The 13,801-nt window shown below is 36.8% G+C and overlaps 1 protein-coding gene across 2 annotated transcripts; it reads left to right on the top strand.

Moving 5' to 3' along the window:
* The first annotated feature begins 4,757 nt into the window (after positions 1 to 4,757).
* Positions 4,758 to 13,331, top strand: LOC106050169 (uncharacterized). Of its 2 annotated transcripts, none has more exons than XM_056014099.1 (3): positions 4,758 to 5,035; positions 7,354 to 7,417; positions 7,649 to 13,331. In XM_056014099.1, the coding sequence occupies exons 2-3, from the start codon at positions 7,382 to 7,384 to the stop codon at positions 8,618 to 8,620; spliced, it is 1,008 nt and encodes a 335-aa protein (XP_055870074.1). In that variant the 5' UTR covers positions 4,758 to 5,035; positions 7,354 to 7,381; the 3' UTR covers positions 8,621 to 13,331. The 2 variants fall into 2 exon arrangements, with proteins under 2 accessions (XP_055870074.1, XP_013060569.2); XM_013205115.2 differs by having other exon boundaries at positions 4,758 to 5,031.
* The last annotated feature ends 470 nt before the right edge of the window (positions 13,332 to 13,801 follow it).

A 13,801-nucleotide genomic window follows, 5' to 3' on the forward strand; every position in this document is an offset into this window, starting at 1 on the left:
TGTTGCCAAGTTGTGGAAATGTTGGTTATTAGATGACGATGTTGCCAAGTTGTGGAAATGTGGGTTATTAGATGACGATGTTGCCAAGTTGTGGAAATGTTGGTTATTAGATGACGATGTTGCCAAGTTGTGGAAATGTTGGTTATTAGATGACGATGTTGCCAAGTTGTGGAAATGTTGGCTATAGCTCACGATGTTGCCAAGTTGTGGAAATGTTGGTTATTAGATGACGATGTTGCCAAGTTGTGGAAATGTTGGTTATTAGATGACGATGTTGCCAAGTTGTGGAAATGTTGGTTATTAGATGACGATGTTGCCAAGTTGTGGAAATGTTGGTTATTAGATCACGATGTTGCCAAGTTGTGGAAATGTTGGCTATAGCTCACGATGTTGCCAAGTTGTGGAAATGTTGGTTATTAGATGACGATGTTGCCAAGTTGTGGAAATGTTGGTTATTAGATGACGATGTTGCCAAGTTGTGGAAATGTTGGTTATTAGATGACGATGTTGCCAAGTTGTGGAAATGTTGGTTATTAGATGACGATGTTGCCAAGTTGTCAGTAGTCAAATACATTTCTAAATGGCAGGCTAATGATATTTAAAAGACATTTTTAGATCTGTGTAAGAAATAAAATATGTACTTTAATTCCAAATGGTCCAACTGCAAGTTCCTTACTTCCAATAGTAATGTGTCTGAGTGGGGGAAAAAAAAAAGAGTATTTTTTGTAGCCAAAAGTCTTTAGTTGAAACTCCATTACAGACTTTGAATTAATAACATTTGTGTCACAGAGTTATTTGAAATAGATTGATGTTGAATGTATAGCACAGTGTTATTCTTGTTTTGATTGTGCTTCGGCTCCTATTAAAGTTAAAGATGATAAGTAGTGCTAATTCATCTAAGGTGCTGAGTGAGGTGCTAATATATGAGATCTTTCTTGAAGACGTCAGCTGATTAGATGAACTTCTGTGACTTGCGGGGATTCTATGTGGTGTATCTGTCTAGATTCAATGAAGAAAATCCTATCAATTTAAATACAGAAACATTTAATTTAAAACTTGGGAACACGATGTGTACAGTATTTTACAAAATAAACTGTATCTAAATTATCTAAAAAGCCGTGACATAGAGTATCGTCCTTCTAATTAGTTGAGATCTATCCGCTTGGGAGAGGCGCGGTGGCTGAGTGGTAAAGCGCTTGGGGTTCGAATCCTGGTGAAGACTGGAATTTTTAATTTCGGGATCTTCGGGCGCCTCTGAGTCCACCCAGCTCTAATGGGTACCTGATATTAGTTAGGGAAAAGTAAAGGCGGTTGGTCGTTGTGCTGGCCACATGACACCTTTGTTAACCGTAGGCCACAGAAACAGATGACCTTTACATTATCTGCCCTATAGATCTCAACATCTGAAAGGGGAACTTACTTTATTATCCGCTTGGGCATTGTAAGACAGGCCTTTGTTTCTCTATAGTCAATGGTCATCTAATTCACTTTGCCTAGAGCCTCCAATTTCCTAAGGCCGGCCCAGGTCAAGGACCAATTCAGCCGTGACCTTGTGAAAAGCGCGTTCACGAGGCACTGGAGAAAAAAAAAATTAGTCAATCAGCCGATACAAAACTAGGTCAGACGCAGGTGAAAGTGCGATTTGATTTCTATAGTTTATATTAGATGCTAGTAATATAAACATGAATGGCAGACAGATTATCACTGATAATAGTCCTTGGAACAAGGGCGTAGCTAGGGTGGGGGAGGAGGGGGGGAATTGGAAAATACACCCGGGCCGCAACTTGAAGGGGGCCCCCAAAATAAGTGGTTTTTTTTTTACATTAATAATTAAATATTAATGCAAAATTTTAGCTATATAGAAACTCTATTAGTTTCTCACTATCTAGGTGTCCTTAGGTTATCATTAGGCCTACAACTCTGTCAAGACGTACACAGAACTCGACTATTTTTGATAGAAAACAAAGCATCGTAACTAAAAAACAATAATCAAATAAATGTCCACTTAGAGGAAATTTAATTTACATAAAAGACCAAAATAAATTAAAAAAAAAAAACAACTAACATCACAGCATTATTAAAATCACGCATACATATACGCACACATTCATATTAGAGATGGGAAACGAACCGAACCCGAACCGAACGAACCGAACTCGAACCTCACTTATGACCGAACCGAACCGAACCCGAACTTTGAAACTGCTTGGTACGAACCGAACCGAACGAACCCTCCTTATCTTAACCGAACTAATTTTGCAATTTGTACATCCTTTTTTTTTTAAATTTTTGGTTTAAAAAAAAAATTACTTAAATATTTTATTTAAATCCTAATGATTCCATTACACTTTGAAAACTTGGGAAAAAAAGGGGGGGGGGGTATTTTGAAAACTTTAAAAAAAAAAAAAAAAAGCGGCGCGCCATTGGGTTTTTCCGTATGTGCCGACTCCCCCCTGGCCTTGAATTTTCGCGGGCTGTTTGCAATATTGGTTTTGAGTTGAGTAGGCGCCCTCTAATTAGATCTAGATGTAGACTCTAGTTCCTAGTAAGTAGAAAGTCAACATTAAAATATTGTCACTTTTATTTGAGATGGCTATTAGTTGAGAGTAGAATATTTTTTTGCTGATTATAGAGTGTAGATATAAATCTACAATAAGTTCACTTGTGTTCTAGTTTAAAATACATTTTAATTATCTTCTATTAAGTGAATTATTTTTACAAAATTGTGAAGTATTCCATATTGGAATATTATTAGTGGCGTAGCAAGGGTGGGGGAGGAGGGGGAGAAATGGAAAATCTCCCCGGGCCCCAACTTGAGGGGGGCCCCAAATGAGTGTTTTTTACAATATTCAATATTACGCAAAATGCAGGGGCCCCCAAAGAGGTCCAGCCCCTCCCGGGCCCCCAAAAGATGAAAAATTCCTAGCAACGCCCCTGAATATTTTTACTATTATTTTGTTTTGCATTATTGATCATCAGTATTTTTAATGTAGCGTTTCTCAAACTTTGGGTCCTCCCCCGTGGGTGGGGATGGCGAGTACCTTGAATTGGGGGATGGGGAGACGCAACTTCCTGACAAAAAGGGGTGTCATAGAGTGTGTGTGTGTGTTGTCTGGTGGCGATAAGAAGAGGTTAAGCGACTGATTTGAGTTTATGCACTGAGTATGATGAAATTAGCGTAATGCAAATGTGAAACAGCAGACAATCTTGAGACCTAGATTTCGTTTAAATATCAGTATATTTAATTAATATTACATCTCTATCAAAAGTTAAATATAATGTAATAACAGGCTATATTGAGTTGTTCACATAAGAACTTTATTTTAAAGTTTATTAAGTTTATATGTTATTATAAGGCTTGTCTTCGAGTCCGAAGATTAGTGAGGAATGCAGTTTTTCCCATGGCTGCGCAGTCCCAGATGTGACCTACATATTTTGCCACATCCAGGGCAAGCATAACCACTGTCTGCAGGTGGTCCATTTAGTTTTTCTTTTCGCGTCTGCGTTTGTCCTCGGCAGCGGATTTTCTTTTGGTCTCAAATGTGTATCCCGCGGCCTTCGGGAGTGAACTCCAACTGACTCGTTCTGAGGCCGCATGTAACCAGGTGCTCTCTTCTATGTCAGCTAAGCAAAGTTGACTCCTAAGCTGGTCTTTGAAGCGTTTCCGTGGGGCGCCTCTGTTATGGCGGCCACCCTTTAGCTCACAAAAAAAAAAAAATAAGACTGTCTTTGGCATAAGTTCGTCTCCCATACGGGATACGTGCCCTGTCCAGCGTAACTGACGGACCATAAAAAGTCCCTCTATACTATCCTTACCGGTAAAAATATAAAACGTCTTTATTGGTTCAATTGTACTAGCTGTTTCTAAGCGACAAACCAACGACCAACTAACAAGGAGAGGGGGCGTCGAAAAAAAGTTTTATTTTCAGTTTAACTTATCTGAATATTAGTATAATTACATGTTTAAAAATTAAAATATATTAAGTAGGAGATGTCATTTTATCTTCTAATAAGACCTTGTCAACTGTAGACTGCTTTTGCGAGGCGCGTATGCACAAATGGGTCAAAACGTTTTGAAGAAAACATTTTAAAACATCTCTGCTATTGAGATTCTTCTGCATTTTTTGTCTCAGAATAGTCGAATTTCTTCCGTATATTGCAATTTATTATAGTGACGACTTATGTGTGAAAAAAAAATCCTCGATAGAGACGTCTTTACACGAAGAATATTTGTTTTTTTATTATGATGAATAGTGCGTTCTGAAAGAAAGCACATCGATATTAGCCTTTTAAAAAAATATCTCTTCTTACTAAGAGAAAAAGGTTAGAATACGCTAAGCGCCGAGTCATGCCCAGAATTAAACCACTTGCCGACTTGAGCGAAAACCTGCAGCATCTTCAATTCTATTTCCATTACATTATTTTGGAAAAAGTATTGCCCACAGGCCTATAATATGTTGCAAAGTATTAGTTTTATGTAAAAATTAAACTTAAAGTGTTTTATCTGATAAATTGTATTAAACCTTATAACTTAATTTTGCTATTACATAATTTCATAACATCGAACCGAGCCGAACCCGAACTTTAGACCTGACCGAACCGAACCGAACCCGAACTATACTCGTCATCGAACCGAACCGAACTCGAACTTAAATCTGACGGAACCGAACCGAACCCGAACTTTAAAAGTTGGGTTCGATTCCCATCTCTAATTCATATACATAATCGGCTGCACACAAAGACACTTTCACAAGCGAACCTAGGTCTCTTAACTTGTAAAGAGTACTATTGCAGCTATTAGTTATTTGTCCTACTTTATAACTGCTTGCTCTATAATAACCATATGTGGATAGATAACAATTGTAATTCGTAACATATGAATTGCATGCTATTTCGGTAACTTGGAAATGATGTGATGTGTGATAATAAAGCTTAAGTAACTTACTAATAGCTATAAGAAAAAAAGAAGGACCGTAATGACCTTCTTTTATACAAGAATCCGCAATCCTTAATCAACTTCCATCTACGAAGGTAGGTATATCTAATTAACTTTATTCGTATTGAAGTGTTTTAAAAATTTATTAGAATATGCCTAACAGGCTCCCAAGCAACGCGTTGTTAGGTGTTTTCATAATTATTTAATTCTTTTTAGTAATATAAATAGTTTTCTAAATTTAAATATTATTATTTGATGTTAGCGAAAAATATTTCAAATAATAAGCATTGTTTTTTATTCCAAAGTTTAATGATGAATGCAGGCTTGTCATTTTTACGTTAGCAGCCACTCCCACCCCCTGAAGCAAAGTATTGATCAAGCGGAACAAAGTTGATCGTACATGTATTTCAATGAGAAAAATGTTTAATGCAAATTGTAGTTTTAAATCAATATTAATAACTTATCAAGTAAATCTATAATATGATCAATGTTAAATTTATTATATCATTACATTAAGCGAGGCGCGGTGGCTGAGTGGTAAAGCTTCTGAACCAAGGGTTCCGGGTTTGAATCCTGGTGAAGACTGGGATTTTACTCTTGTGATCTTTAGTCCACCCAGCACAAATGGGTACCTGACATTAGTTGGGTAAAAGTAAAGGCGGTTGGTCGTTGTGCTGGCCACAGGACATCTTCGTTGACCGTGGGCCACAGAAACAGATGACATTTACGTCATTAGCGCCATAGATCGCAAGGTCTAAAAGGGAAACTTTTTTGTATTTTTTTTTTACTTTACTAACTAAAGTTAAGTTGTTTTAAATTTAAAGTATCTCCGTTCTTCCTGTTTTTTCGTCGAAAAAAAAAAGGATTTAAAACGACCATTTAAAAAAGACATTTTCACACGTCGAAATGATTCTCAAACCTAACAGTCTCCAGCATGGAATTGACCATCTTTATGTTCAGCTCTTTCGTGTTATTTTTTTTATTATTATTATAGCCTTTATATAGCGCTACTTTCATGCTTATAGCATGCTCAGAGCGCTATGGTCCAATCTCATTTGTGGACCAGTGGAGGGGGGGGGAGTGGTATCTGGGAAAAGATTTTTCTGTGCTGCCTTTAGGTTCTCAGTAAACCCAACTCTGCTCGTGTCGGGTGTCGAACCTCGAGCTTCTTTCGTAGGTAGCCAAGCAAGGCCAAGTTCAAGCATACCTAGCCTCTAGACCACGCATACTACAAAAACGATCGCATCACATGACGTCTTTCTTTAAAAAAAAATGATAATTATGTAAATATCGTCCATTACAAACTGCCTCGAACGTCTCTGAAACTTTTTTTAAATCTTTATTTGGCATCCGCTTTTCTTACTAGAAGAAATAGACGCCAGGAGAAAGAATTTCTAAAGTTCCAAATGGCAGAATAATGCTCTGTCCCGAGGCTCCGTCTTGCACCCCTTCATTTTATTGCATCTTAGTAAAAGTTTGCGACTTAATGCTATATGAGTGTTAGGCATTTAGCCCTTATTTTCCATGATTATCATGCACTAAAAAAAGTTGATATAAATTAGCGTACAAATATGGCCCTTGAAGCTCTGTTATCCGCTCTATTGAAATATCTGCCGAAATTGCAATATAAAAGAACAACATGCTCTGTTCTAAATGAAGATAGAACTTCTACGGTGTTAGGTCCTTGATACACAAGTTTCTTTTGCGCCTACTCCAAAGAATCGGGCACAACACGCATAAACAATAAAACTACTGACTATCTAAGACATGATGTACTGGCCACAATAATCATTTAATGTTTACTAAAGGAAAGAGTGTTACCAGTTAAAAGAAAAGAATGATTATCTTAATGGCAATATAATGAAAAGACGGTTTATTGGAGGATTCTGTCGAAGCTCGGGTACTCTTCAAGGCTCCCACCAACTTCATGTTTTACAAAAAAGGCTAAATAAGACACAATGGTGACCTATTAATTCTTTACCAGTGTTTCCCAAAGTGAGGTACGCCTACCAGTCAGTGGTACGGGAAGACTTTGTAGGGGGTACGCGATGCATCTCGTTAACTATGCTGATTTAAAAAAATACTCATTTATTATGTTCACTATTCTCATAGATGCAGGGCGAGGAGTACTCAGCGTTACAAAAATTATAAAAAGGTGCACTTTCGTCGAAAGTTTGGGAAACACTGTTCTATACGATAAAAAAGTCTTGGAAACACTGTTTTATACGATACATTGTCTTTAAATTGATTACTATGCAGAGCTCAAGTTTCAAATGTACATGCTTAAATAGATTAGCAACACGTCGACAAGTGTAGGAAAGAAGGTCTGTCATTAGTTAGATAAGAATAAGATAAGATTATCGTAGATAGCGTGCCATTTCCTTAGTAATGTTTGTTAAATCTTTTTTTTTTTTCAGGTTAAATCAAAGTAGGAATTCTAATGGGATGGCTGAAATAAAGGAACACTTCCATCCTTGTATGGTAAGTATTTCGAATTTCAATAGTATAACCATTGATTTTTGACATTTTTTGTCTCCAGAAATTAAAAGTATAGATAGATAACATAGATTAGATAGATAGATAAATAGATATATAGATAGATAGGTAGATAGATAGGTAGATAGAATAATAGTAGATAGATAGATCGTTTGATTGATTGATTGATTGATTGATTGAGGTTTTCATAAATACACATTTTTCTATTCATAATAGATTGCCACCTACGAGTCTCGCCCATGTCAAAGTTTAAATCTGTTATTGATAGGAACTTCAGGCAACGGAGTCAGCTCAACAGGGAACACAATCACTGGCAAGAAAACATTTCAATCCTCAAGCAACTGCAGCTCTGAGGAGAATAGCGTCTTGAAAGGCTCAACAATTTTCAATGATGCTCTAATCCATATAGTGGATGTACCAGGTGTAGACACAGACAACACTGACCAGCAGTATGTCGACACAGTTCAAGCATATCTAGAAGAATCTTTTTGTAAGGTAGAAGACGGATTCGACGCAGTGGTATTTGTTATTCGCTACGGTCAAAGGTTTACTAGGCAAGAACTTAAAACAGTTAAACTTTTAAAGTCAACTCTAGGAAATGGCGTTTTTAAAAATAACGTCATTTGTGTTTTTACCCACGGAGATGAGTTTCAAGAAAGCGCCAAATGTGGACCTTTTTTTTCCAGATTTTTTGAATGGAGCATTAAGCAGGAAGGGGAATTAGGTGATTTATTACAAGAATGTGGTTATAGATGTGTTTTATTTGATAACAAATTTACAGAAAATAAAATAAGGACTTCACAAGTTCAAAAACTGTTAGATTTTACCAAAATCACTTTAAAGTACCGATACGCTGACTTTACGAAAGCAGAAAATTTTCGAAAAGCTTTCGAAAAAGAACTAGCCATGCCTAAACTCAGAAAAAATACAGTAGAGTCCGTTCAGAGACTGAGATCAAAAATAGCAGCTGCCGAGGATCAGTACAAAGGCAATAACGAAGAACTGTTACAAGAATTGAATAACATTTTACGAGAGTTGGAGTTGTATGAAAGAACTGTAATGGACGAGTTGAATACATCGTCACATTTATCTACAACGATACTTAATCATTTACAAGGCCTCAAATGTCAACTTTATTCGAAAATTCGGCAGAAAGAAACAGTGGCAAGTCAAGAGACATTTGTCTAAATCCTACAATGTAACTACTTCTTAATATAAAGAAAAAACAACTGTAATATTCTTAAACGGTATATTGAGGTCATTCATTTGGTTTTCATTTTCAATTATAAAATCTAAAGAGTAATCTTGTGTTAATAAAGTTCTTTGGTTTGCAATATATTGGCTCAATTAGCCGCATTATTTATTAATTAGTGTAAATCATATATATATATATAGAATATAGAATATGCATTTTGTTGGCTTTCAATATCAGAAATAGCGCTAGAAGCTCCCCCAGCGCGGGGCGAAGCCCCGCCGCCAAGTGCTATTTCTGATATTGAAAGCCAACAAAATGCATATTCTGAGGTATCTATAGTGCATTTTCCTGCTATTAAAAAGTTTTATTTCAAAACCCTAATGTGCTATTCTTATTGACTTAGACCCTCCCGCACCGTTCGGAGCATTTGACGTCAAGCTGTTTCCATAAAAATCTGTCACTGGTAATGTCTGAAGCCTCTTCCCACCTGCCATGAGGACCTCAATGAATGAGTGGCGTCAAGTTGTACTAGGATATCATTGCAACTATTCTTATGCGTAATTCATTTTGTCGGAAACATGTCCCGCAAATGTCAGGCGTCGCTCTCTCACAATCTTACTAAAGGGTCGACTCCCAGTTCGGCATAGGATTTCCTTGATTTAGACTCGATCTCTATAACTGACTCCTAAAATCTCCTAGTCATCTTTGTTGACCCACATTTAGTGTTTTTCAATTTCGACAGATGACTATTCACTACACTTTATTAATGGAGCCCTGCCACTGGTAAAAATGTGTAACCTCTCTTGAATACGCTCTTGGAATTAAGTGACTGTAGTTTGCTTTAGATTTTATATCGAAAAGAGAAGTTTTATCGTCGAAATCATCTGTTGGGGGTTTTCCACCTCAAAATGCTCTGTAGGGGGATCTTAGACTCAAAACCATCTGGAGGGGTTTTAAACTTTAAAAAAAAAAAAGCCATCTGTAGAAGAGGGGTTTAAACTCAAAATCCCCGATTGGATTGGCTACGCTCAAATAATTTTAGTTTTTTTTTAAATTGAAGAGGTATTTTTTAGCATCAAACCCCTCTGAATGGGGGTTTAAACTCAAAACCCCTTTTTGGCAACGCTTATAGCATTTTGAGTGCGTAATTTGCTTTTTTTCTTACACTGAAGATGTATTTTTTAGCCTCAAACTCCCCTGGCGGGGGGTTTAAACTCAAAACCCCTCTGGCTACGCTCATAGATTTTAGAGTGAGTAATTTGCTTTTATTTATATTGAAGAGGTACTTTTTAGCTTCAAACTCCAAACCCCTTTGACTACACTCCTAACATTGTGAGTGTATAATTTGCTTTGTTTTTATTTTATTATTAAAGAGGTATTTTGTACCTTCAAACCCCGCTGAAGTGAGGTTTAAACTCAAAACTAAGTCAAAACCCATTTAGCTACGCTCATAACATTTTGAGTGAGTAATTAGCATTTTTTTTCTATATTGAAGAGGGGGTTCATCGTAAATTTTAGAGGGGGTTTTATAATCAAAATCTCCATTAACTGTGCTCTTGGAATTAGGGGATTTTCGTTTGCATTTTTTTTGTTTTGTTTTATAGAAGAGGGGGAGTTAACTGCTAAAACCCCAAGTAGGGGGTTTAAAACTCAAAACCTCTAGTAGGGGGTTTTAAACTCAAAACCCCTGGTAGGGGTTTTTAAACTCGAGCTCCCCTGGTAGGGGGTTTTAAAATCAAAACCTCATTGGTTGTGCTGGGGCAAGTGATGGTTTAGTATTAAAATCTCACCTAAAATAAACATAATCAAAGCAAAAAATCATTCACTAAATTCCGATCCCCAACCATGGGGGGGGGTTCATTTCGGGGGTTATATGGCTCCTTCTTCTGTCTCAGAAGACATTGGATGTGTCTAGATAAGTTACTGGCTTTGGTTACGTCTTGAGATGGGGCTAAATGTAAAGTGACTGATCAAGCCAATTCTAAATTAGCACCTACACGTCTCCATGCTGTCTGGTCTTGGGATATCTCCTCCCACATACTTTGGTCGATGCCCGTGGCTCTCATGTCTCGGTTGCTGACATCTCTGTAGGTTAGTCTCGGGTGGCCCTTGGGTCTGACTCCCTTTGCAAGCTCAACGTATAGGATGTCTTTAGGGTTTCTTCCATCTGGCAGGCGAGTGGAATGACCGAACCAGCGTAGTCTTCTCTGTTGATAGAATAGTGTTGGAGCCACAACACATCCTTGTTTTACTCCGCTCTTGATGGAGAATGGCCTAGAGGCGGAACTGTCAAATTGTACGGTACACTGCATATTTTCATGAAAGATTACACTAGTTTCCGTAATTTGTTTGGACAGCCGATTCTTTCTAATACGCAAACAAGCCGGTTCCGCTGACAAGATCAAACGCCTTGGTCAAGTAAATAAAAGCTATAAAGAGGGACTGCTTTTGTTCTCTTCTTTTCCCCTCTAGCTGCCGCAGGGAGAAACTCATATCAGTTGTGGATCTACCGGCCCTAAAGCCACACTGCGATTCTGTGTAAACTCTGCCAATATTTGCAGCCGCTTCAGTATTACTCTGGCATAATCCTTCTCAACTATGCTAAGAAGTGATAGGTCTCTACAGCTGTTAGAATCCGAGAGGTCACCTTTATATTTTGTAAATTGTTACTATGTTTACATCCTTTAATTCCTGTAGGACTATTCCTTGTTCCCACCTTAAACTCAGCAGTTAATGGAGTGGCTTGATTAAGGCATGCTTTCCAGTCTGAATGGCTTCTGCAGGAATACCATCTCCTCCGGGTGCTTTCCCGTGTGGAAGCATGTCAATGGCTGTGCTCATTTCCTTTACAGAGGGTGGTGGGAAGTTAGACAAAAGAGTTGGCGAGATGGCGTTTTCAATCTGGTAAAGTTCTTCATAGTCCTCTACCCATCGTTCCATTTGAAGTGTACGATCACTGATGATTGAGCCATCTTTTGACTTAATATATATATATATATATATATATATATATATATATATATATATATATATATATATATATATATATATATATATATATTAAGTACTTATATACGCTACATGATTTTCACGTTAAAAGTAAGATTCCTACTTCAGACTTTGTGGTCTATTGGGCAGATAATATAAAGGTCATCTGCTTCTTTTTACGAGGGTGTCATGTGGTCATCTCAACGACCAACCGCCTTTACTTTCCCCCAACTAATGTCAGGTACCCATTAGAGCTGGGTGCACCGAGAGACGCCCAAAGATCCCGAAATTAAAATACCAGTCTTCACGAGGATTCGAACCTGGGACCTACGGCTTTACCGCTCAGCCACCCCGCCTCCGTTTTTTTTTATAGTAGTAAAAACATATTTAAACATTTTCTCAAGGTTCGGCATGCTTTATAGTTCTCCAACACTTATTCCTGAAGCATCTATCACACCAAAGGAAATACAAATCAAGCGATTTTCTTGAAATTTGAAAACTTTGTTGCATTAAAGGCAAAAATAAATAAAAAAATAAAAATAATTCACTGTTTAATATATTCATTATCTACCTTTTGCATGAAATGAAAGTTTATTAATTTGTTTATTTTTTTATAATAAAGAACATTCAATGAAGTGAACCAATCAACGGTATTTTTATCATTTGTTGTGCATTCTGAGCTATTGTTTAAATGATAAAACACTGAACCATAATCTTCAAATACAAAAACAAAATTTAATAAAATACTCTGAAAGACACAAAGATAAAGGCACATTCCTCGTCTCATATGCTAGGACACATTTTCTACAAATACTACTTCTTCCCTAGTGCTATTAGAGCATTGAATGGGTTGCCTGAGCTAGCCAGGAAAACCAGTGACTTGGCTGAATTTAAGTCATTGGTTAATATGCATGACTAAATGCATGACGCGTAGGACGTAATCATCTTCTTTTTTGAAGTAACGTCTGTATTATATAAGATAAGATGATCCGAGTTTTAATTCTCAAAACAATTGTTTCTGAATTATGCAGATAATGAATAAGAAATGGCATGTAACTTCAAATAATAGCAGCAATAAGGTTGTTGAACGAAGAAGGTGAAAAAATATGTCGAATCAAAAGTGAACTTGGCGTTGGATCGGACAGCGGGTCTCAATGTCTAGCGCCATCATCTTGTAACGACCAGGTATCTACAACGCTAAAGTAAAAGCTGTCATGTCAATATTGTTATCTGGCCTCCGTATTTTCTATGTGGATGGCGGACTAGCAAATTGTAAGACTTTATTATAAGAAAGAAAAAAAAAGGTCTTTATGTTAAGTAAACAAAACATTTATAAGGAAAAATAAATTTACACAAACAAGAAAATCATTTTAAAAAATCCTTTCAAAATAAAAAAAGATATTCTAAATGGGAAGGACTCGTCCATAAAACTATATCTTTCGATAATGTGAAAGTTCTTTCCCTTATTCGATATTAAACAAAATAATAAATTACCAATAATTAATTGACTAATGGAGTACTTTTTTTTAGTGATTTATGTTTTGTTAGGTACAATATATAATTGTTTAATGTATCAACATGATCGGAGAATGCGTGAGGGAGAAATAGCGTTAACACCTATTTAAGGGGACTATGCCCAACACATTTAGCCATTTATGTGAATACTGAAGTATTGGTTTCCTTTGTTGCTATTAAACAAAAAAATAAAATACCAGTTATTAATTTTATAATTGTTTTTTTTTTTTGTATTGATTCATGTCCTGTCTATGTCAATGAATAATTGTGTGAAGATTCAACGTGATCCGAGGATGAGTTTGACATAAATGACGTGTACATACTTTTGATCAGACAGACAGACTTGATATAAGCTTTGTAAAAACAAGATTACAAAGACAGTTTGTGTGGAAACACAAACTCAAAATCGGCCCCCGATGAACATCCAAATGAAATTATATCAAAGACAAATGAGAGATAAGAATGGAGAAAGAAGGTTGACAGATCTTGTGTAGTGCACCAACGGTACAGCTGATCAAAGGATAGGTGCAAGTGATTGCAAAGTTAGATGTGAACCTGGCCTATTTAGTTCCCCTTTCAGACCCTGTGGTCTATAGGGCAGATGATGTAAAGTTCATCTGTTTTTGTGGCCTAAGGTTAACGAGGGTGTCATGTAGCCAGCACAACGACCA

This window comes from Biomphalaria glabrata, chromosome 16, assembly GCF_947242115.1.
Source record: "Biomphalaria glabrata chromosome 16, xgBioGlab47.1, whole genome shotgun sequence".
Taxonomy (NCBI): domain Eukaryota; kingdom Metazoa; phylum Mollusca; class Gastropoda; family Planorbidae; genus Biomphalaria; species Biomphalaria glabrata.